This window comes from Schistocerca gregaria, chromosome 3 (assembly GCF_023897955.1).
Source record: "Schistocerca gregaria isolate iqSchGreg1 chromosome 3, iqSchGreg1.2, whole genome shotgun sequence".
Taxonomy (NCBI): domain Eukaryota; kingdom Metazoa; phylum Arthropoda; class Insecta; order Orthoptera; family Acrididae; genus Schistocerca; species Schistocerca gregaria.
The window spans coordinates 840,671,049-840,695,168 of NC_064922.1; the positions used below are offsets into that span (position 1 = coordinate 840,671,049).

The 24,120-nt window shown below is 43.3% G+C and overlaps 1 protein-coding gene across 1 annotated transcript in view; it reads left to right on the forward strand.

The window, feature by feature from the left end:
• The window catches only part of LOC126355134 (beta-1,3-glucan-binding protein-like), a 51,672-nt gene that overhangs the window by 19,948 nt on the left and 7,604 nt on the right, over positions 1–24,120 (forward strand). The window contains exons 3-6 of the mRNA XM_050005317.1: positions 7,468–7,631; positions 11,145–11,402; positions 18,325–18,476; positions 23,393–23,497. Coding sequence (XP_049861274.1) covers positions 7,468–7,631; positions 11,145–11,402; positions 18,325–18,476; positions 23,393–23,497 — 679 coding nt within the window. The remainder of the gene's footprint in view (positions 1–7,467; positions 7,632–11,144; positions 11,403–18,324; positions 18,477–23,392; positions 23,498–24,120) is intronic.

Below are 24,120 nucleotides of genomic sequence, written 5' to 3' on the forward strand. Positions count from 1 at the left end.
CGTTATGTGTGAGCTCATAATCTGTTCTAAGATTCTACACTCCTGGAAATGGAAAAAAGAACACATTGACACCGGTGTGTCACACCCACCATACTTGTTCCGGACACTGCGAGAGGGCTGTACAAGCAATGATCACACGCACGGCACAGCGGACACACCAGGAACCGCGGTGTTGGCCGTCGAATGGCGCCAGCTGCGCAGCATTTGTGCACCGCCGCCGTCAGTGTCAGCGAGTTTGCCGTGGCATACGGAGCTCCATCGCAGTCTTTAACACTGGTAGCATGCCGCGACAGCGTGGACGTGAACCATTCGCAACCGACTCCATGAAGCTGGGCTACGGTCCCGCACACCGTTAGGCCGTCTTCCGCTCACGCCCCAACATCGTGCAGCCCGCCTCCAGTGGTGTCGCGACAGGCGTGAATGGAGGGACGAATGGAGACGTGTCGTCTTCAGCGATGAGAGTCGCTTCTGCCTTGGTGCCAATGATGGTCGTATGCGTGTTTGGCGCCGTGCAGGTGAGCGCCACAATCAGGATTGCATACGACTGAGGCACACTGGGCCAACACCCGGCATTATGGTGTGGGGAGTGATCTCCTACACTGGCCGTACAGCTCTGGTGATCGTCGAGGGGACACTGAATAGCGCATGGTACATCCAAACCGTCATCGAACACATCGTTCTACCATTCCTAGACCAGCAAGGGAACTTGCTGTTCCAACAGGACAATGCACGTCCGCATGTATCCCGTGCCACCCAACATGCTCTAGAAGGTGTAAGTCAACTACCCTGGCCAGCAAGATCTCCGGATCTGTCCCCCATTGAGCATGTTTGGGACTGGATGAAGCGTTGTCTCACGCGGTCTGCACGTCCAGCACGAACGCTGGTCCAACTGAGGCGCCAGGTGGAAATGGCATGGCAAGCCGTTTCACGGGACTACATCCAGCATCTCTACGATCGTCTCCATGGGAGAATAGCAGCCTGCATTGCTGCGGAAGGTGGATATACACTGTACTAGTGCCGACATTGTGCATGCTCTGTTGCCTGTGTCTATGTGCCTGTGGTTCTGTCAGTGTGATCATGTGATGTATCTGACCCCAGGAATGTGTCAATAAAGTTTCCCCTTCCTGGGACAATGAATTCATTGGTGTTCTTATTTCAATTTCCAGGAGTGTACAACTAATGGATGATAAGGATACTAAACTGTAGTTTTTTGAATCACTTCTTCTACCCTTGTTCGAGACCTGCGTGACCTGTCCTTTCTTCCAATAACTGGGCATGGTTTTTTTGTTAGAGGTATCTACGATAGATTATAGTTAACAGAGGGTCTAAATCAGCCGTGATCTGGGTAAGGATTGTGACAGGGATTCCATAGGACCTGGGGTTTAGTTCCATTTCGTGATTTCAGCATTCAAGGGCGTATAGCTGTGTACGAGAGCCACTTTTAGTTTTCCGTTTAGAATATTACGGCGCCCCTTTTGTTTTTCTTTCCAAACAGAATAGCCTATGATGACTTTCTAAGAAGTCGTAACCGGTTATTAAATCATTTATGAGACCCGAGAATGGAAAAATATGGGGTGAGCACACTGTAAGGAGTGCTCAAAAAGTTTACGTTCGATGTCCGTATAGTCCAGAATCGGTATGTCAGTCAGGAAAAATTGCCGTGAGCGCTGAGGCAATAATCCCACCGACGCACTAGGTTCACGGTACTCTTTTGGTACGCTGTGTCCTGCTGCGTGAAGAAATCCGTAACTGTCTGCTGCACTTCCTCCTCCGACAGGAGTCGCCGACCCTTAAAGGCCTTTTTTAAGAGACTGAAGACGCGACAACCGCTTAGGGAGAGATCAAGACGATAGGGCGGCTGCTCGAAACACTCCCACTTGTGTTGGCATAATTTCTTCTTTACGACATCTGCGATACAGGGATAGGCGTCATCATGCAGTAGTGGCACACCTAGTCGCGCACCATTCCAGAACGGTGGTTTTCGATAGATATGCTGCTCCATATACATTCTCCTATGGATTCCTACCGGTCCTTCAGCAGCAAAGAAAAGAACAACCGCACGTTGGTCCTGTTTGGAAACTTCAACAGATAGCTTAGTGGCATATCTACCAGGGTACCCTCTGTGTCTACCCTTTTAATAACGAACGCTCGCAGCCAGAAGATGCAGTGTGGTGCAAAAGTGTGAAGCAATCAGGCAACCATGCCACGGAGACTCACTCGTGCTTCCTATAGCCAACTGAGCGAGTTAGAAAGGGGTCAAACTGTGGCCTTCCGAGTGGCAGGATGATCCTTTCACAGAGCTGCCACACAAGTTGGCCGTGCTGCGTCAGCTGCGCAACGGTGCTGGTATCAGTGGCCACTTGAATATTTGGTAATAACGTCGCCGTATTTCACGTTTCCGCATTGACCAGCCGCACGTTGGAAGGAAACGAATGCCACATTGTTCCCTTACCTGGATGTCAGTGCTTATACAATCGCATGTGGGTCGCGTTACGTTGCTTATAAGCTGCAACAACACCCTCAAACGGAAACTGTTTGATCGCCATTTACAAAACTTGCACTGTATCATCCGTGAAAATGAACCCGTGTCCAGGTAAATGTATTTACTTGACTTAGAAGCTCGTTGATACAGAACTATAGCCAAAGATTATCTTTATGTCTTTTTAACAACAGAAGAAAATTATCCACATATGGCTAGAAAATATTAAGAGCATGGTGCTGTTGGTGTAAACTGACAACATTCGTCTTCAGTAAGTTGGCTATGAACAGAGCAAGGAGCAACTGAACACGTATGCCGGACGTCAGAGTTAAAAGTTACTTAGGAGGCACCACATTTGGCTCTTACACGGTCGTGTATGCAAGCCATCTACATGATTACTCAAAACCCACATCCACACTTCAGCGCTTGGTAGAGGTCTCTTCGAACAACTTTTACACTAAATTCTCTACCGTTCTACTCTCTAAGAGCACGTGACAAAAATGAACACTTAAATCTTTCCGTGCGGGATCTGATTTCTCTTATTTTAGTACGTTGGTCATTTTTCCTCGTGTAGATGGGAGTCAATAAAATATTTCCGAGTAGTAGCCATTCTCAACACAGTGAAGGATGACCTTTTGCTATTTGTTGTTAAAGTAAGAGGTGAGCCAATTGTGAGCTACTCCCTATATTCCATAATGGTCCAACTTCTGGAGCAATATTTTGTAACCAACACAATCAAAAGCCTTAGTAAAATAAATAAAATATACCTAGCGTTCGAAACCTTTTGTTTAATCCATCCAGTACCTCACACAGAAAAGAGAATGTAGCATTTTCAGTTGTTAAACCACTTCCAAAACGGGACTGCACATTTGATAGCAAATTATGTAAAATAAAATAATCAATTATCCTTAAATTCACAGTCTTTTCAATAACATTAGCAAACACTAATGGCACAGAATTATGTCTAAAATTGTCTACATTATCCGTTTCTCCCTTTTTATAAGGCCGCTTTACTATTGAATACTTTAATCGTTCGGCAAACTGACAGTTCTTAAAGAAAAAATTACAAATATGGCTAAGTACAGGACTAATATGTCCAGCACAGTACTTCAATATTCTGCTAGGCACTCCATCATATCTATGAGAGTCCTTAGTCTTCAGTGATTTAATTATTGATTCAATCTCTCCCTCTTCAGTATCACAGAGGAGTATTTCACACATCAATTTCGGAAAGGCATTTGCCAAGAGAATTATACGATTCCCCGTAAAAACAAGATTTTTAATTAATTCACCAGCAGTGCTCAGAAAATGATTGTTAAGGGGAGCCGGAACGATGAAAATGATGAAATTAAAGTTTTTTGTTTTTTTCATTATAAAATTATTTGTAGTTTTCTGAATAAAACAAATCCTGGCGACAATACGTGCTGCCACCTCTCGCCGGAAGAGGAAACGCAACGCACGCAGGAAGACTGTCAAACATGACCGTTTTGGTGGTCCAGGATTGATGGTCACGAAGTAGACGACGTTAAGGAATTCTGATACCTAGGCAGAAAAGAACCAATGACGGAAGAAGCAAGGAAGATATCAATAGCAGAGTAGCAATGGCAAAAAGGGCTTTCCTGACCAAGAGAAGTCTACTAGTATCAAATATAGGCCTCAATTTGAAGAAGAAATTTCTGAGAATGTATGTTTGGAGCACAGCATTGTATGGCAGTGAAAACTGGAATAGAAGAGAATCGAAGCATTTGAGATGTGATAGTATAGACGAATGTTGAAAATTTTGTGGACAGATAAGGTAAGGAGTGAGGAGGTTCTGCACAAACTTGGAGAGGAAAGGAATATCTGTAGAACACTGGCAAGGAGAATGGACAGGATGACAGGACATGTGTTAAGGCATCAGGGGATGACTTCCAAAGTACTAAGGGAGCTGTAGAGGGCAAAAACTGTAGAGGAAGATGGATAAGGGAATACTTCCAGCAAATAATTGAGGACGTATGTTGCAAGTGCTACTCTGAGATGAAGACGAGAGCAGTTCGTGGCCGTCCGCATAAACCCAGTAAGAAGACCGATAAACTTGAAAAAAAAAACGGTACTATACTGTAACAGCTATTTATATGTATGCTTCACCTAGTACACCTGAAACTCCAGGTGTCAGGCATTCAGATCGGTACCAAACGCTGTGTATCGATAATCAACCAAAATCCCTATTTAGTTCGTATCTGTATAGATAACAACACACCTACCTATACAAATGTGCTCTACACGTTTCAACTAACGAAGCGAAAGCAGAATGCCAGAAAAAGATTGCTACATACTCCGAAAAGTCCTTTTACATGGCAATAAAATGTTCTCCCATATAACTATTTCACGCGTAATCTAAAAAAAATTACCATCACTACCTCAGATCTTCACATTAACTTCTCACAGTTGCGCTCTACCTATACTCCATAGTTCTGGTGTCACTTTTAATTACCGTTTACGCATCTTCTACTGGACGACAGCACGAACTAAATCTGTGTTTTGGTTGATATTCTATCTACCTACAACTTTTGGTACCTATCTGAGTGCCTGAAATCTGGAGGTTTGGGTATAAGCAGTGAGATATCGTGGGAAAGTTACTTTTGTCCTTACACAGCTGTGTACTTTACTGTCTGCATCTAACGAACAGAAGTCGTGTTCACATCGTTAGGCAGCACAACTACTAAAAACATCCAAGTATAAAACTACCTACAAATAGGGGGAAAAAACTTTAACATTTGTATGAATTGCAGGGGAAAAAACTTTAACATTTGTATGAATTGCAGTCAATTTAAAGTTTTTAAAATTACTTAAGAGGTTGTTTTGTAAACAATTTACAAACACGAATTTCTGGGAAGGAAGCAGGAAGTTGTCAACTAGTAACATGTAAACATTAAATTCTATTTTATGTTTATTATTTTGTCATCATTCACTAAGTATGTACAACATGTTAAACATTGGCAAATCTAATTGGTTTTCCTAAGAGCTGCTCATACAACAATAGTTGCACGATGCAGCACCATTTGCTTTCTTCGTGTTTGCTTTGAATCTGATATGAAAGTAAGTAAAGTGAAGTCGTGTGGCACAAATAGCTGGGAGACTCTGAAGGGCAGGTTCAGCCGCCTAATTGGAAAGGCTTTTCCCTGTCCTTCTCGTCTGCAAGTATCTTTCCTCTGCAAAGTATGAGAGTTGTATGCGCAAGTGTATCTGTTAAGTGTAGGTGTCTGTGATGTGTGTGTCTGTGTGGGTGGTTGGGTTGGTGGGTGGGTGGGTATAGTGTAGTGTGATGTTCGTGTTGGAATGAAGAGAGAAGAGAGAGGGTGAAACCCAGTGCCGGCACATAGCATATTCGTCTCGGAGATCACCAAGGGGACCACCGAGCTCAACGTCACTAGCCAATGGGTGGATCACCATCTACAGTGTCACATGCCCTCACTTCACGAGACACTGTGGAGAGGTCTGGAATTTAGTTCAAGATGTTGGCGCAAGAACCGGTGATCAGAAACTCTACGCTGCCACCTCTCCTACCCTTTGCCAGCCAAATGCTGGCAGTGAAAATTTCTTCCACCACCAGAATTCCAATCGTCTCATCAGTGCCACCAAATTGGCATCTATTAGCGACCTCAACCACGGTGGCAGGTATCCAATATGAATACACCCAGTAGCAATAAATAGTTTTTTCGGTTGCAAATCGAAAGGACAAATACACACACTATTTATGGCACCATCTTTTAGTGGCTGTGTGTCAGTTCCTGCTCGAAAGAGGTAGGTGCTTTTTTGTAAAATGATTGTAGCAAATTTCGCTAAATTTCAACTGAGTGTAGTATTATCTTCGTTCTGCGCACACCCATTCCCTTAGAAGTTCTGGGCGCCGGTGACGAAATCTGAAAAGACTTCAAAGATATTTGTAGTTTATCGACCATAATTTCCTTCACAATATATTAAGGGGGATAGGACGTCAAACGAGCCGACTTGGAGCAGGAGAGGCACCACAGGACATTTCAATTTCCACTGTGTATAGTTTTACAAATAAATTTATAAAACTTTGTCAGCATGACCAGGAAGGATTCAAAATTCACACTCGTAGCAGTGGAAGTTGTAAAACATAACGAAATAATTTTTTAATGTGAAATTTCATCATTTTTTTCACTCACTAATGGCAACATTTGTTGCTATAGGTACACTTTTCTTCATAAATAAGAGAAATTCTTCGATGAATTTTCCACAGCATACCAAGCATACGTAAAGGTCTATGAAACTCTAGAATTTTCCAAATCTATTAAAAACTGTGGTAAAAATTGAGGTAATTAACTACAAAATTTGTGTTTTCTCTCAGCATGAAGCTTAAAATACAACAGCTCATTCGTTTTTCATAAATTAAATAAATTCTAGTTTCTTGCACCTGTAAGTATGATATGTATGCTGTGCAAAATTCATCGAAGAATCTCTCACACTTATGAAGAAAAGTGTACCTATAGCAACAAATGCAGCCATTAGTAGGTGAAAAAATAATGAATTTTCACATGCAAAAAAAATTATTTTGTCATGTTTTCGAACTTCCACTGGAATGAGTGTGCATCCTGAATCCTTCCTGGTGATGCTGACAAAGTTTTATGAATTTATTTGTAAAAGTATAGACACTGGAAATTAAAATGTCCTGTGATGCCTCTCCTGTTCCAAGTCGGCCCGTTTGACGTCCTACCCCCCCTTAAAACATGTGTAACTTACTTGTCGAACTGAATTCAACTTCGTGTTGTCCATTTGTATACAGCACCATTTTTGTAAAACAAAACATAATCACTCTAAAGTCACAAACAGCAAAATTACAACCAGCCATGAATGTCACTTTCCAATATGGCGGCTCCACCAAAGACCGTCACGGATTTCTACGCAAAAAGCATCTTTGGATTATCTCTCCAGTTGAGTGCTAAGCCCACTGGTCTGAAGCGGAGTGCCGGTTGGTGTTGCAGGTGCACCAACCCGTCGTTCTACGGCTGCTCGCGCACCGGCACCGCTAGCAACATCCTGAATCCGGTGGTGGCGGCACGCGTGCGCACCGTCAACTCCTTCAGCTTCCGCTACGGCCGCGTCGAGGTGCGCGCCAAGTTGCCTTCTGGCGACTGGCTCTGGCCCGGTGAGTAGGCCTGCTCGCCGCCGCTTTCCCCAGCAGCCGAATAACCACGCCCTGGATACATATGTACACGAGCAAGCAGCGTCTGCAGAATCGCAAAGCACCACTGCAGGTGTTCCACAGGGATCGATATTTGGACCGCTCTTGTTATACATATACACTCCTGGAAATTGAAATAAGAGCACCGGTAATTCATTGTCCCAGGAAGGGGAAACTTTATTGACACATTCCTGGGGTCAGATACATCACATGATCACACTGGCAGAACCACAGGCACATAGACACAGGCAACAGAGCATGCACAATGTCGGCACTAGTACAGTGTATATCCACCTTTCGCAGCAATGCAGGCTGCTATTCTCTCATGGAGACGATCGTAGAGATGCTGGATGTAGTCCTGTGGAACGGCTTGCCATGCCATTTCCACCTGGCGCCTCAGTTGGACCAGCGTTCGTGCTGGACGTGCAGACCGCGTGAGACAACGCTTCATCCAGTCGAAAACATGCTCAATGAGGAACAGATCCGGAGATCTTGCTGGCCAGGGTAGTTGACTTACACCTTCTAGAGCACATTGGGTGGCACGGGATACATGCGGACGTGCATTGTCCTGTTGGAACAGCCATTTCCCGTGCCGGTCTGGGAATGGTAGAACGATGGGTTCGATGACGGTTTGGATGTACCGTGCACTATTCAGTGTCCCCTCGACGATCACAAGAGGTGTACGGCCAGTGTAGGAGATCGCTCCCCACACCATGATGCCGGGTGTTGGCCCTGTGTGCCTCGGTCATATGCAGTCCTGATTGTGGCGCTCACCTGCACGGCACCAAACACGCATACGACCATCATTGGCACCAAGGCAGAAGCGACTCTCATCGCTGAAGACGACACGTCTCCATTCGTCCCTCCATTCACGCCTGTCGCCACACTACTGGAGGCGGACTGCATGATGTTGGGGCGTGAGCGTAAGATGGCCTAACGGTGTGCGGGACCGTAGCCCAGCTTCATAGAGACGGTTGCGAATGGTCCTCGCCGATACCCCAGGAGCAACAGTGTCCCTAATTTGCTGGGAAGTGGCGTTGCGGTCCCCTACGGCACTGCGTAGGATCCTACGGTCTTGGCGTGCATCCGTGCGTCGCTGCGGTCCGGTCCCAGGTCGACGGGCACGTGCACCTTCCGCCGACCACTGGCGACAACATCGATGTACTGTGGAGACCTCACGCCCCACGTGTTGAGCAATTCGGCGGTACGTCCACCCGGCCTCCCGCATGCCCACTATACGCCCTCGCTCAAAGTCCGTCAACTGCACATACGGTTCACGTCCACGCTGTCGCGGCTTGCTACCAGTGTTAAAGACTGCGATGGAGCTCCGTACGCCACGGCAAACTGGCTGACACTGACGGCGGCGGTGCACAAATGCTGCGCAGCTAGCGCCATTCGACGGCCAACACCGCGGTTCCTGGTGTGTCCGCTGTGCCGTGCGTGTGATCATTGCTTGTACAGCCCTCTCGCAGTGTCCGGAGCAAGTATGGTGGGTCTGACACACCGGTGTCAATGTGTTCTTTTTTCCATTTCCAGGATTGTACAATGCCATACAAAAAAAAAATTGAAGCACCCAGGAGGAGGAAACAAAATGAAACTTCACAGGTTGACAGAGTATTTCATATCCTTTCATTTATGTATTCACGTGGTAGGAAAATCGAGTCAACGTTACGGACGACTTCCCAGTATGAGCCAACCTGACAGTATGACGTAGCAGCCCCTCTGGTCTGGATTTATGCACTGATTCAACTGTGAATGGTGCATTGAAGCCATTGTATCCTCTCGTGAGGTAAGCTGGCCCACAACTGTTGTAACCGATCTCTGATATCCTGGATACTGGCACTGTGATGGAGCTGAATGCCGAACTGATCCCATACACTTTCTTTTGGGAAGAGATCTGGGGATCTTTGTGGCCACAGGGGCTCGTGAACATCATGTAGACAGTTCTTTGATCACGAACGAAGCGCGTAAAGTAAGCAAGTGGCAGCAAGCCATTCGCTATTCAGGGCAGTGCGATACTTCGATCGATGTCCACAGCTGTTCGTGAAGAACAAAAGGAACCGCCGTCAGAGCCTTCAGATCGTGCAGTAAAGAGTATTCTGTTAGATTCATACTACTCGTGAAGGATGTCTATAGTCCATATTAAAAACTTTGTTTTGAGGACTTACCTGTATGCAAGCGAAACAGACAGGCACATGTTAAGTTTAACATGTGCCTGGAAATGTAGAGACTGTGCAAGTGTAACTTATCAATCTAAAAGAAAGTTAATTTACAGCACAATACTGCACTGTTGATGAGCAGTATACTCTGTTTATTATCATTTATTGTTTTTATAGGCTTTTTACACTCCGGTTATGAAATATGTTACCGTCTTAGGTATTATTAACTATGGAACATGTTGCTTTTCGACAAGAACAAATGTCTGTCAGTCACAGGAAAGTATGATGTATGTTTACCTTTTACAGTGAAGCAAAACTTAACGTTTTCCATGAAACAACCTCAGGGTGTTTTTGACTTCAAATGTTATTATCGAGGATAAAGAGTTTTGGCAAACGTCCGACCTCTTAGTAATTAAAGCTACACAGAATGGTCGTTTCGCAACATAATTGTTTACTAGTACGCATTCCTAATTCTGTGACTGACGATCTACATTTTTATCTACACTATAATCTGTGAATCGCATGACAGTGGGTACCTCGTCGTACAAGTTATCAGGGCTTCTTCCCTCTTAGCCGTGTTCTGGTAGCTGTACGATCTGCTCCTGCCCCCGTTGCAATACGACGATCCTGGCGGTCGTTTCAGTTGCCTAGATGTCCAAAATCTCGTCTACTGATGTGGGAATGTTCGCGGGACCACTGATACCAGCATCGCTGCACAACTGACGCAGCAAATCAACCTTGTCTGGCAGTTCTCCGAAAGGACCATCCCGCCATCGGAAAGCCCAAAATTCGATCCTTTTCGAACTTGCTGAGTTGGCTGCATGGAGCACATTTCCGTGGCATGGTTACCTACCTGCTGCACACATTAGCACCACACTGAGCCTCCTTCCTGTGAGCATTCCATATTGAAGGGTAGATACAGATGACACTCTGGTAGCTATGCCACTGCGGTCTGTGTTGGCGGACGACGGTGGAACCATTATCGGTACATGTATCATCCTCCAGGTGGCATACGCTGTCATCGGATGAAAATCCACGTCGTCTCTGTGGGAATACTAATTTTTCTCTCGGCAGTGTATTAAAATTAAGAATGACAACGTTATTAACTGCAGCTGTGAACATTATCACATCCACAACTTATGGATCAAGTACTTCATTTCTGTGTTGCAAACTAATCTGGTACATTACAAAATATCGTAGCTTCACCCTACTTGGGCAGTCAGGTTAGATGTAACAGAAGGCCTGTAGACTGCCCTCTTGCCAGATGAGACGAGTAGACAAAGTAGTATTCCCGGGCACTCACTTTTCTGTTTTGCAGCCATCTGGCTGCTGCCGCGCAACAACAAGTACGGCGGGTGGCCGGCGTCGGGCGAGATCGACCTGATGGAGTCGCGCGGCAACCTGGGGCTGACGGTGGACAACGTCAACATCGGCGCCGAGCAGGTCGCCTCGACGCTGCACTTCGGACCCTACTACCCCGTGGACGCCTACCAGGCGGCCAGCTTTTCGCAGAACAGCGCCGCCGGCCAGGGCTACGACAAGGACTTCCACTCCTACCAGCTAGAGTGGACGCCAGGTGGGTACAAGTCGCTCTGGACCAGTGGTCCCTCTAAAGGGTAAAATGACATTGTCTCAGGGGAAAAAACGAAATGTTTTGATTATGTTTTGGTTGAGAGACTAAATTATTTTTAAAATATTGTTACTACGAGGGTTGTCCAGAAAGTAAGTTCCGATCGGTCGCGAAATGGACACCACAGTGAAACCTTGATGATTGCACAGACGTGTTGGGGAGTGTCTCTAGCATGACCGTCAGTTGCACCAAGACACTCTTTTCATTGTGAGCGCACTGTGAGCGAGGAAAGGTGCGTAGAACAACGATGTCTCCCGCAAAATAGAAGGGTCAGCTGAGAGGCTTCGCCTTAATGAATGCAGCCCACTTAACACAACTGCCACGCACTTCCTTCTTCATGGCTGTTCTCAGCCGCACTCTGCAGCCTTTTCGATGGGAAGTGTTCGATCACCCACACAACACATGCCTAATTGGCTCGTCCTGATCGTCATCCCTGTTGACATGATGAAATTCTGGATACGAAGACAACACTTGGGCGCAGGTTACGCGCTATAGACCACCGTAGAGAATTATCTGAAAGCACAGGCGGCTGTCCTCTGTGACGATGGTGCTGGAAATTTGGTATAACGCTCCGACAAATATCTAAGTCGGAGCGGAGACTATGCACAGAAGTGTCTGGAAAGTGTAGCTAACCCTTTCAAATAAAATGTTTCTGATTTTCACTGTGGTTTCAATTTAGCGCCCGATCGAACTTACTTTTTGGACAGCCCTCGTATTAACACTAAAGACGAACATCACTAACACTCCATAGCGGCTATTGAACCCGATACACAGAATTGCTACTCTTATCATTTACACTGAACAGGTAGAACATTACAACAACTTACCTATTAGTAGCAGTATGTCCACCTCTCGAATGGATAACAGATGCGACACGTCGTGGCATGGAAGTAATGAAGCGTTGGTAGGTCCCTGGAGGGAGTTAACGTCAACAGTCACCAAATTCCATAAATTCTGGGGAGAGGGGCGAAGAGCTCTGACGCCATGGTCAGTTAGTCAGTTACATCCCAGATGTGTTCGATTGGATTCGGATCTGGCGAAGTGGGGGGCCAACACATCAACTGAAACGCGCCACTGTGTTCCATGAAGAGCTCGATTATACTCCTCAAATTGTGATACGGCACATTATCTTGCTGAATATTGCCACTGTCATCAAGAAACATCATCGCCACGAAGGTTCAAAATGGTTCAAATGGCTCTGAGCACTATGGGACTCTACTGCTGTGGTCATAAGTCCCCTAGAACTTAGAACTACTTAAACCTAACTAACCTAAGGACATCACACACATCCATGCCCGAGGCAGGATTCGAACCTGCGACCGCAGCAGTCGCACGGTTCCGGACTGCGCGCCTAGAACCGCGAGACCACCGCGGCCGGCACCACGAAGGTACACACATGGTCTGTAACCAGTGTACGATACTGTTTGGCAGTCATGGTGCCTTCCACGAGCTGTATAGAGACACGGAAGCCCATATAAATGTCCTCCAGATAATTATGGAGCCTCCACCATCTGATCTCCACATTGCAGGACAGGTGTTAAGGAGCTGTTCCCCTGAAGATGACGGATATGCGCCCTTCCATCGGCATGGTGAAGAAGATATCGGGATTTATCATACCATGCAACGCTCTGCAACTGCGCCAAAGTCAGTGCCAACGATCAAGTGCCAATTTCAGCCGTGGTTGCGTATGTTGTGATGTTAACATTGACACATGCATGGGTCATCGGTTGTGAAGGCCCATCATTAGGAGTGTTCAGTGCACTGCGTGTTCAGACACACTTGCACTCTGCCCAGCATTAGAGCCTGATGGCATATCCGCCACAGCTTGCCGCTTGTCCTGTTCTACCAGTCTGCCCAGCCTACGACGTCCGACATCTGTCATGAGAGGTCGCCACCCACCCCCACGGCATTTGGACTTGGTTGCACCTTCGTTTCGCCACGTGCTGAAGGCACCCACCACAGCAGTGCTCGAACACCCGACAAGTTGTCCAGCTTCCAGAATGCTCATTCCACGCCCCCGGGCCATCACAATCTGCCCTCGATCAGATTCAAAAAGATCGCTCACCTTCCCCTTCTGCACATGGACAGCACGCTAACTGATATTACATGCACCGTTCGTGTGTTTGACTAGCAGTCGGTGCTCACCAGGTGACGCTGCTATCACCTGGATGTGTTTACATTGATAGTACGTCGGTGGTCACAATATTCTGGCTGAACAGTGTATATATAAGAAGACTTCGAGAACTAAGTTGCACATTATAATGACAGGCCAACTAACTTTCATTGATTGCTGTACTGCACTTCCAAGTGACACAGAATCATGATACATATGGACACCAGTCGGAGCATTCTAGCAATAATTCGCTTCCTCGACGATTGGTCGCGAATCCATTCGAGAACCGCTGTGTGAACGTCTTCATCGTTGGAAAATCTTTCCAGCCATGTGTTTTCAGACTGTCGTCTTTGCTCCGTCCCTCCCGATCAGTATCACCAACGTCTGTGCAGCCTCAGTCAAGTATTTCCACCATTTCACTACTGTAGGATGGGGCGCTGCAACTGGCCCAAGTACTGCCAGGATTTCACGGCAACTCTGTGCAGTTTAGACACAAGAATCGTACTGTCCCACTTACTTCAACTGTGGAGTATGTTTCCGTTTATCGAACCTTCAAACTCGCACGGTCGCACACTGTGTGTTATCCGTACCGCAGCAGAACTCTGGCAGCAGGAAACCCTGGAACATGTACTCTCATCTGACAACGCGCCACACTTGTTGGGCAATGTTCTTAACGTGCGACGACAAGTCTAACTTAATTTCTAAACTCTCTTGCTTCATCCAAAAGTTGTTCTAGCCATAAGGAATTGTCGGCACATACGTTCTCAGATTCTGTTTAAAGCTACTTTAACTATCTATTGGATGTTTCACATCACTGGGTAACTGGACAAACATTTTAATCGGCAACTACCTCACTACTTTCTGCACTGTGCCAAAGCTGGGTAGAATTTTGTGTATACACTGATGAGCGAAAACGTTACGACCATCTGCTTAATAGCTTGTTTGTCCGTCTTTGAACCGAAATGCATCACTGGTTCTGCTTATCAGGGATCCGACAGTTTGTTGGTAGGTTTGTGGAGGTATGTGGCACTAGACGTCTACGCACAGCTCATGAAATACGCATATGTAACGGGCCGCTGATCTGCGCACGCCCGCCAGATAGCGACCCAGGTGAGTTCCGTAGCATTCACATCAGGCGAATGTGGTCACCGGGACATCAACGTGAGTTTACTGTAATCCTTCTCAAACTACTGTAGCGAGGTTTTGCCTCCGAGAACACGTACAATTATAGTGCTGAAAGGTGACGTCACCGTCGGCGAAGACATCAAGCATGAAGGGATGCACGTGGTTCACAGCTCTCAACGTGTCTTCGGTTACTGTCAAAGGTCCCTTTGGAGAACGTCTCCCATAGAATAATACTGCTCCTATCAGCTTGCGTCCGTGGCGCGCTGAAAGTTTCGAGCCGCCGTTCCCCTCGATGACGCCGTTTGTGGAGTCGACCAGCGACCTATTGTAAGAAAAGTGTGATTCTCCCCGAGAGCCGATGCGTTTCCATTGATCGACGCTAAAATCGCTATGGACAGTGACCACTGCGATCATAACTGACAATGCCATTGGGTCAACATGTGAGCACGTATGGGTGGTCTGATGCGCAGCTATAAAAAAAAATGTTCAAAAGTGTGTGAAATCTTATGGGACTTAGCTGGTAAGGTCATCAGTCCCTAAGCTTACACACTACTTAACCTAAATTATTCTAAGGACAAACACACACACACCCATGCCCGAGGGAGGACTCGAACCTCCGCCGGGACCAGCCCCCACAGTCCATGACTGCAGCGCCCCAGACCGCTCGGCTAATCCCGCGCGGCTGCGCAGCTCCGTGTTCAATAAGTGTTCAATAATATACAATGAACGGTGAACTCCGAACACTTGTGCAGGCACCAGCATTGCGCTCTTCCAACAGGGATGCCACAGATCACCATATATCCCACTTTACACAACAGAGAAGGCTCCGAACCCCACGTTCTATGAAGAGTCGTGAACGTCCAACCATTTATCGCTTAGTGGTAGTGTCACCGTCCTACCTCTTTCTGTGGACGCTCTCGACAGTAGCTGGTGAACATTCGACGGCCGTTTCCGAGATACTCGCTCACTGGCTCTGCGTAACAATCTGTCCTTTGTCAAAGTCGCTCATCGCAGTTGATTACGCCATTTGCAGTCCATATTTTCGCCGGGATTATTCCCCATCCGTCTCTTCTGCGCTTAGGTACTTTCCATAGCGCTTCACGGGCCCGCAAAGTCACCAGGCAGCATCTAACCTCGCGGTGGACAGTGTCATAATATTTTGGCTTATCAGTGTACATATCATTGTTGTTTTCCAACTGTCATTGATTGTTGGCAACAAAGTTTATAAGGGAGGTAATGTTCGACAAGTATGTTGTCAGCATGCGCTACTATTGTTTAAACTGCTGGTTAAACATGTTCTAGACTGGACACCACATATTAACCTCATTACGCGCGTCTGTGCAACAAACACTTTCCCTACTGGGCAGTTGCCCCAGAATATGACGCCACAAGAAATCAGTGAATCTCCTTGGGAAAAGTATGTCTTTTTTTATAATTCCATATCCACTCTTCTGTCATTCTTAGTGCAAAAGTTGTAGAACTTATAAGTTTAAGGAGGTCTGTAAATGTGATTTACAGTTCGGATTCATAACACTACAAACACTTAACAATTTACATTAATCTTTCTTTATTTTTTGATGTTCTCCCATGCTCTTATTTCTAACGATTCGGTAAGGCTTTGGTAGTAAGAAATTACATTTATTTTGTTTTATCTAAGTTCAAAGACAGTGAAATTCTTTTGTAACAAAGGAGCTCTGACGACAGCAATATCATGTGTGAATGGCGCAATTTACAAAATAAATTGCATGACAATCAAAAAACCTCTCAATAGAGCAACTAAAGTATCACTTAACATATTGGAGCATCAAAGCTTTTCAATCCCCTTGTTGCATGTTACTTTTTTTATTAATTCCACAACGCACTTACCATTTCAGAAGTATATCATCTCGTAATTCCATCTATCTTTTACAAACACAAGTATACGTTTACCGAAATTCAGTTATGTAGGTACAGTATATGTAATTTTAAGGCAGCTGTTTTCAAATACATTTATTACTTTCTGAAAATGCAGAAAATTTTAGTGATTCGTAAGAAATGGCAGACCATTGGACTGAAATCAACAATCATGTGTCAATAATGAACAAACATGTGTGATCAAAATTTCGTCAAGTCTTGAACTATATTGATTGCTCTACTGGATGTGTAACATGCTGTTACGCAAACTATTATATGCAGACGTAATCTCGGGTATTTCCTAATAATGTCTTATCACCTACCGACGGATATCTTATCTCCACTTTTTTCCGGTGCCACACACACTTCATTATCATTCGTTTAATCAGCTGCAAGAAAGTAAACATTGAGGAGAGGGAGTATTTTACAGTGGACCTTAATCCATGATCCTTTAAATCACGAATATCTTCATGAGGCGTTGTTGTTGTTGTTGTAATCTTCAGTCCAAAGACTGGTCTGACGGAGCTCTGTATTCCAAGTAACTACTGCTACTCACATCCTTCTGAATCTGCTTACTGTATTCATCTCGTGATCTCCCTCTGCGACTTTCACCCCACACAGTTTCCTCCAGTACCACACTGGTGATCCATTGATGCCTCAGAATATGTCCTACCAACCGATCCCTTCTAGTCAGGTTATACCACAAACTTCTCTTCTCCCCAGTTCTATTCAGCATCTCCTGATTAGTTACGTGACCTACCCATCTAATTTTCAACGTTCTTCTGTAACACCACTTTGCAGAAGCTTTTATTCTCTTCCTGTCTAAATTGTTTATCGTCCATGTTTCACGGCCATACAAATACTTTCGGAAAGTACTTCCTGACATTTAAGTCTGAACTCGATGTTAACAAATTGCTCTTCTTCAGAAACGCTTTTCTCGCCATCGCCGAACTACATTTTATATTCTCCCTATTCGACCATCATCAGTTATTTTGCTTCCCAAATAGCAAAACTCATCTTCTAATTTCATTGTCTTATTTTCCAATCTAATTCAATCATCATCACCTGATTTAATTTGACTACATTATCTTATCACTGTCGTGCTTTTGTTGGTGTCCATCTTACGTCCTCTTTTGAAAACATTGTCTATTCAGTTCAACTGCTCATCAAAGTGTTATCTTTAAGAAATTGTGACCCATCATCAAAATATTTCGTACACTTACAGCCGTGACGCAAACTCCTACGCAAGGGAAGGAAAGAAATATTTCACATATTTAAAAGTAGCCTATCTCAAAATTTCTACAGTTTCCCGAGAGTCTAAGAAAAAAGTTCTTCACATACAGTGAGTTCTTATCACAATTCAATTTTTATTTTATTTCATCAGTACTACGCTACTCCTGTTGAAAACCATCAAGGATGTTAATCAGTCTTGCATTGTCTCTATAGAGGTGAGACATAGTCTGTTGTATATGACATTCGAAAAAGTCTACTATTTAAGTATAGCAGTTTTACATTTCAAACTATAAACACCACTTAATGTTCCTTGCAATAAAATTCAAGTGACAATTCCATTCTCAAGCTGATACTGTATTATAATGTACATTTAATAGATATTCATTCCACACATCTTTTCAGGAATTAAATATCTTGAGCCTGCCATTAAATTTTTGTTATATCATTTTTCCATGTTCACAACAATATTTCAATCTCTAGCACGTTTTACTTTCTAATCTACAGACTACATAAAGTTCAGCATTGATGGTACCGAGATAGGAACGGTTACTCCGACGGATGAAGGTTTCTGGGCTTATGGAGGATTTAATACAAATGTACCAGCGGCTGAAAACCCATGGAGATACGCTACTAAAATGGCTCCTTTCGATCAAGAGGTAAGACACAGTCAGTTTCTGGCTCCGCTTGTTTTTGTAAGCCGTGCATTCGGTTTATAGGTATATTTTACGTTAAAGATTCTTACGACCTTACGTTACTTACTTAGCAATAAGCCTTTCTGTAGCTTCTCAAATTGGTCTTTCACTATACATCATACTACACCACTAAAGGCAAAATTTGAACACTATCTTAGGTGCATAGTGTATGTGGAATTACAATGAAGAAGGAACGAAGAAAATATATGTGTATCAAAGGAAACGTCACTGGAGCTATAATTATGCAAGTTCGTTGAAGATTGAAGAATCAATCAAATCCAGAAACAATAATAGTGCAGGATTTTATCATTCAAAGGCTATGCAGTATAGTGTTTATATACAGGGAACAGAAGCTATAACTTCAGATTTACACTTCCTAAGCAGTCGTCAGATATACTGCAATGTAAATTACATCAGGTATATATTGCAAAAAGCTTTATGTTTCAGTACAAGTTAGTAAATTATGATGGTCATACTTTCTTCGTAGACATCGTGAGATCACTGAAAACGCAAAGAGGAATAAGATATTTAAAATGTGGTGAACAAATACTGAGCATAGAGGCAAATAATGAATGTGATGTACAGCATTTACTTTCAGAAACAGGCAATGACTAAGGTGAAAAGGAAACATGAGGGAAAAGGTTCTGGAGAAAATATAGCTTCCTTGCGAGAAAACTGATGTATAAGATCTTTATTCAACACATATGACACATCAAGAGGAACTGTCAGAAAAATCATTCTAAATATAGAAGTTCACAAGTTGTTGCTGTTTCCTATGCTCAGTACAATATCGTCACAAAGACTTTTGAAATTTATTCTAACACTCCATATGTTCACTCAAATGTAGATTCAACAAAGATATTAAGAAAAGTTAAGGCATTAAGAAGTCCAGAAGTATGTGCATCATGTCTGAGATTAGCGCCTCTGATAATAAAATTAGAACGATTTGGAATATTCTTTAACAACATTTTTTTAAATAATTTTCAAGTGTTGCAAAGAAAATAGGATCCAGCTGTTCATTAGAAAGTGCAAGCCTGTATATAGAACAGGAAATATCTGTGCAATTCAATAAAATTGAAATTCAACCCAACTCTCCTACTGAAATCAGGAAAATAATAAATTCACTCACAAGTAAAATCTTGCATGATACTGATGGCATTTCCAACAGAGTACCAAAAGCTTGTTCCCAACAGATAAGTAGGATTCTCAGCCACATACGTAGTAGCTCACTGAAAAAGGTCACTTTTTCTGGATAGACTGAAATATGGTGTTGTTAAACCATTGCATAAAAATGGGATAGGTCTGATACTAACTACTACTGTCCAATCTTATTTCTGACAGCTTCATCCAAAATTTTTGAAAAAGTAATATTCAAGAGTAGCTTCACTTATTTGTAACAATGAAGTACTAACGAAGTGTCAGTTTGGTTTTCAGAAAGGCTTTTCGACAGAAAATGCCGTATATGCTTTCACAAATCAAATATTAAATGCTTTGAATAACCAGACACAACCAACTGGGATTTTTTGTGATCTCTTAAAGGATTTTGACTGTGTGAATCATGAAATTCTTCCAGATAGGCTAGCGTATTGTGGTGTGAATGGGACAGGGCCAAAATGAAGAGTTCTCTAGTTGTGGAGGTATCAAGAATGGTGTACCACAGGTTTCAGTCTTCTGTCTCTTGTTGTTCTTATTATACACTGAAGAGCCAAAGAAACTGGTACACCTGCCTAATATCGTGTAGGGCCACCGCGAGCACACAGGAGCGTCGCAACACGGAGTGGCGTGGACTCGGCTAATATCTGAAGTACTGCTAGAGGGAATTGACACCATGAATGCTGCAGGGCTGTCCATAAATCTGTAAGACTCTGAGGAAGTGGAGATCTCTTCTGAACAGCCCGTAGCAAGGTATCCCAGATATGCCGAATAATGTTCATGTCTGAAAGTTTGGTGGGAAGAGTAAGTCTTTAACTCAGAAAAGTGATTCAACTGCGCCAGACACTTGTCTTATATCAGCGTTACCGAACGCAGCGCGATATTCTGCATGTTTGAGTATATTTGTATTTGAATACACATGCCTATAACAGTTTCTTTGACGCTTCAGTGTGTATTCACGACTTGCCACTCTATGTTCCTAAAGATGCAAAGTTATTTCTTTTTGCTGATGATACAAGTATGTAGTCGTAACTAAAAGATAAGAATTAGCTGAGGAAACTGTGAATAATGTCTATAGGAAATTCATTAAGAGGTTCTCTACAAAAGGACTGACTAAATTTTGAGGGAACACTGTATATACAGTTCTCTACAGTAAACGGCATTACACTATTGATAAATACACACTTCGAACAGAATTTTGTTGCTACGGCAGGATATTCAAAATTCCTGGGTGTGTTGCACTGATGAGAAATGGAACTGGACAAAACAGATTGATGATCTACTGAAACACTCAAGTTCAGCTACCTATGCTATTAGGGTTATTGGAAAATTTTGGTGATAAACATATCAGTAAATTAGCCTATTATGCCTATTTTCAGTCACTGGTTTCGTGTGCCATCATATTATGCGGTAATTCATCATTAAGAGAAAAAGTATTCATTGCACAAAAACGTGTAATCAGAATAATAGCTGGAGCCCACCCAAGATCACCTTTATTTAATGAAGTTAGGATATTCACAGTAATTTCGCTATACATATCTTCACTTATGAAATTTGTTATTAATTGAGCTGGGAAGGTAAGGGAATTAAAATTAATGGAAGAAGGCTTACCAAACGGCGCGTTTCGTCACAGGGTTATTTGGTAAGAGTGATAGATAGCGTTACGGAGATGTTTAGCAAAGTCAAGTGGCAGACTCTGCAAGAGAGGCGCTCTGCATCGCGATGTAGATTGCTGTCCAGGTTTCGAGAGGGTGCGTTTCTGGATGAGGTATGGAATATATTGCTTCCCCTTACTTATACCTCCCGAGCAGATCACGAATGTAAAATTAGAGAGATTCGAGCGCGCACGGAGGCTTTCCGGCAGTCGTTCTTCCCGCGAACCATACAAGACTGGATCAGAAAAGGGAGGTAATGACAGTGGCACGTGAAGTGCCCTCCGCCACACACTGTTGGGTGGCTTGCGGAGTATAAATGTAGATGTAAATGTAGAACTTGAGATTTGCTGATGATATTGCCTTACTGGCCAAAGACTTCGCAGAGCTCCAAAACTTAGTTACAGATCTTGCATCGGAATGTCAGCTGGTTGGTTTGAACATGAACCTTTCCAAAACAAAAGTAATGTCCAACAAATGGGTCCCAGCTGGAGATGTGAAAGTGAAGGACAGTCTATTAGAGGGGGTCAGTGAATAGGTCTACCTCGGCCAGATCATAAATATGAAGGGAGACATAAGGCCAGAAATCTATAGACGCATCGAGCTTGGATGGCAAGCATTTGAGAAAAGAATTCAACAGTATTCTGATAAAAAATTCCAGTAAATCTGAAGAAAGCAGTATTTGATCAATGCATTCTTCCTGTGATGACGTATGGCTGCGAGACATGGACACTAAACTCATTCACAAAAGGGAAACTTAGGACAGCACAGAGAGCCATGGAGAGATCAATACTGGGCTATACAAGAAAGGATAGGAAAAGGGCAGATGACATCCGGTCTGTGACGAAGGTTAACGACATCTTAGAGAGAGTAGGTTCCCTGAAATGACAGTGGGCTGGCCACGTCGCCAGAAGAAAAGACAACAGAGTCCGAGAGAGCACCGGAGGAAGACCACGAGACAGACGGGACAAAGACATCAAGAAGATCGCTGGTAACACCTGGCAGAGAACTGCCCAAGAGTGTCCCACTTGGCGAAGACTTCTGAAAGCCTACCTGAATCCACTCGAAGAGGCCACATCATATAATGATTGAATTGGCTGATGATGATGATGATGATGAACCCATCCAAATTCAAAAGTAATAGCAAAGTGCATAGATATAATACTAGAAGAAAGAATGATCTTCAGTATTCCGGGTTAGATATGACTTTGGCACAAAAGTAATAGCAATGTGCATAGATAGAATACTAGATGATGTTCAGTATTCTGGGTCAGATCTGACTTTGGCAGACAAAGGGGTGAATTATGCTACCATAAAAATCTTTGGTCATTTACCAAATATCATTAAAAGTCTGACAGATAGCCAACCAGAATTTAAAAACAAATTAAAAGAATTTCTGAATGGCAACTCCTACTCAGTAGCTGAATTTTTATTACGTATGAAATGCATCAAGTAGTAATTGTAAAAAAAGATATATATAACGTGTAAAGGAAACTTGCGTTAAATGACACATCCCACATCATTGCGAAATGTTGTAATCATGATCTATGGAACGATATTAATGTATTAACGAAATATTATTATATTTCACTATATGAAAGATGTAATGATTTGACATATACATTACATTTGTAGGTTTTCCGTTTCTCATTGTGCTTACATTTTCTTTCTTCTTTTACCAGACTGGCAGGTGCTGTTTGGAGCTATGGACAATATCTATCTCTTTCATAACAGAATAAAATAATCAGAAGATTCTCTAAACTAAAGCGATGAATTTTACTGTCTAATCTTATTATTAGAGTTACATATGAACAGACGTGTCTCATTAAGGTCCAAGAATATTTAACAATGTTTAACAAACATAGTAACTATATAGAAGCAGTAATAAATGTACACTTCAGCGATAATACATTATTTCTACATATTTCTTAGGTCAATATACGAGCCCATCACATATGAAAACACTGTTATTATAAATGTTATGCAGCATTGTAACAGTTTTAGATGAATATTTCTATTTAGTTGTGACCTTTAGTTTTTTTGATAGCTTACACTTACCTGTATAAAAATTTTCAGTACTACATCATCATTAACCTGGCTGTTGGAGGAACAAATGGGTACTTCCCCGACAATGCACAGAACACTGGAGGAAACAAGCCATGGATCAATTCGTCACCCACGGTATGACGCTTTTTTTATATAATATTCATTGTCTCAGGTTATCCAGTGTGTGAATTTCTGACAGCAGCGGAACGTACTAAGCTATACTATCATAAGATCTTGTGTGTAAGTATAAGGGATGAAAGGTATTATTATTACGTAAAATATTATGCAGAATCTGATAACTCACCTTATCTTTTAATAACTGAAAATGGTGACTTCGAAAAATTACAAATGTGAGTCTATAGCCGACATAATTCTTTATCCCTCATCCAGGACGTAACAAACACTTCACAATTACCACGAGGGAAACATTAGCAACTATCCACTTCGCTGATGCCTGAAATTTACGTAATGCTTTTAAATAGTATTCTGTTTCCACTAGAAGCAAAAGGAAGGTTAGACTTAAACATCCTGTAGATAGCGAGGTCATTAGTGACGGAGCCCAAGCTCGTATTTCAAAATTATAGGGAAGGGATTCGGACATGCTCGTTTTCAGAGAAACCATCCCGGCATTGGCTTGGAGAAATAGAGAAATTACGGAAAACCTAAATCTGGAGTGTTGAACGGGGATTTGAACTGTTGTCCTCCCGAATGCGGGTCCAGTGTGCTGTTCACTTCTCCACCTCGCATTGTGTTTCCTC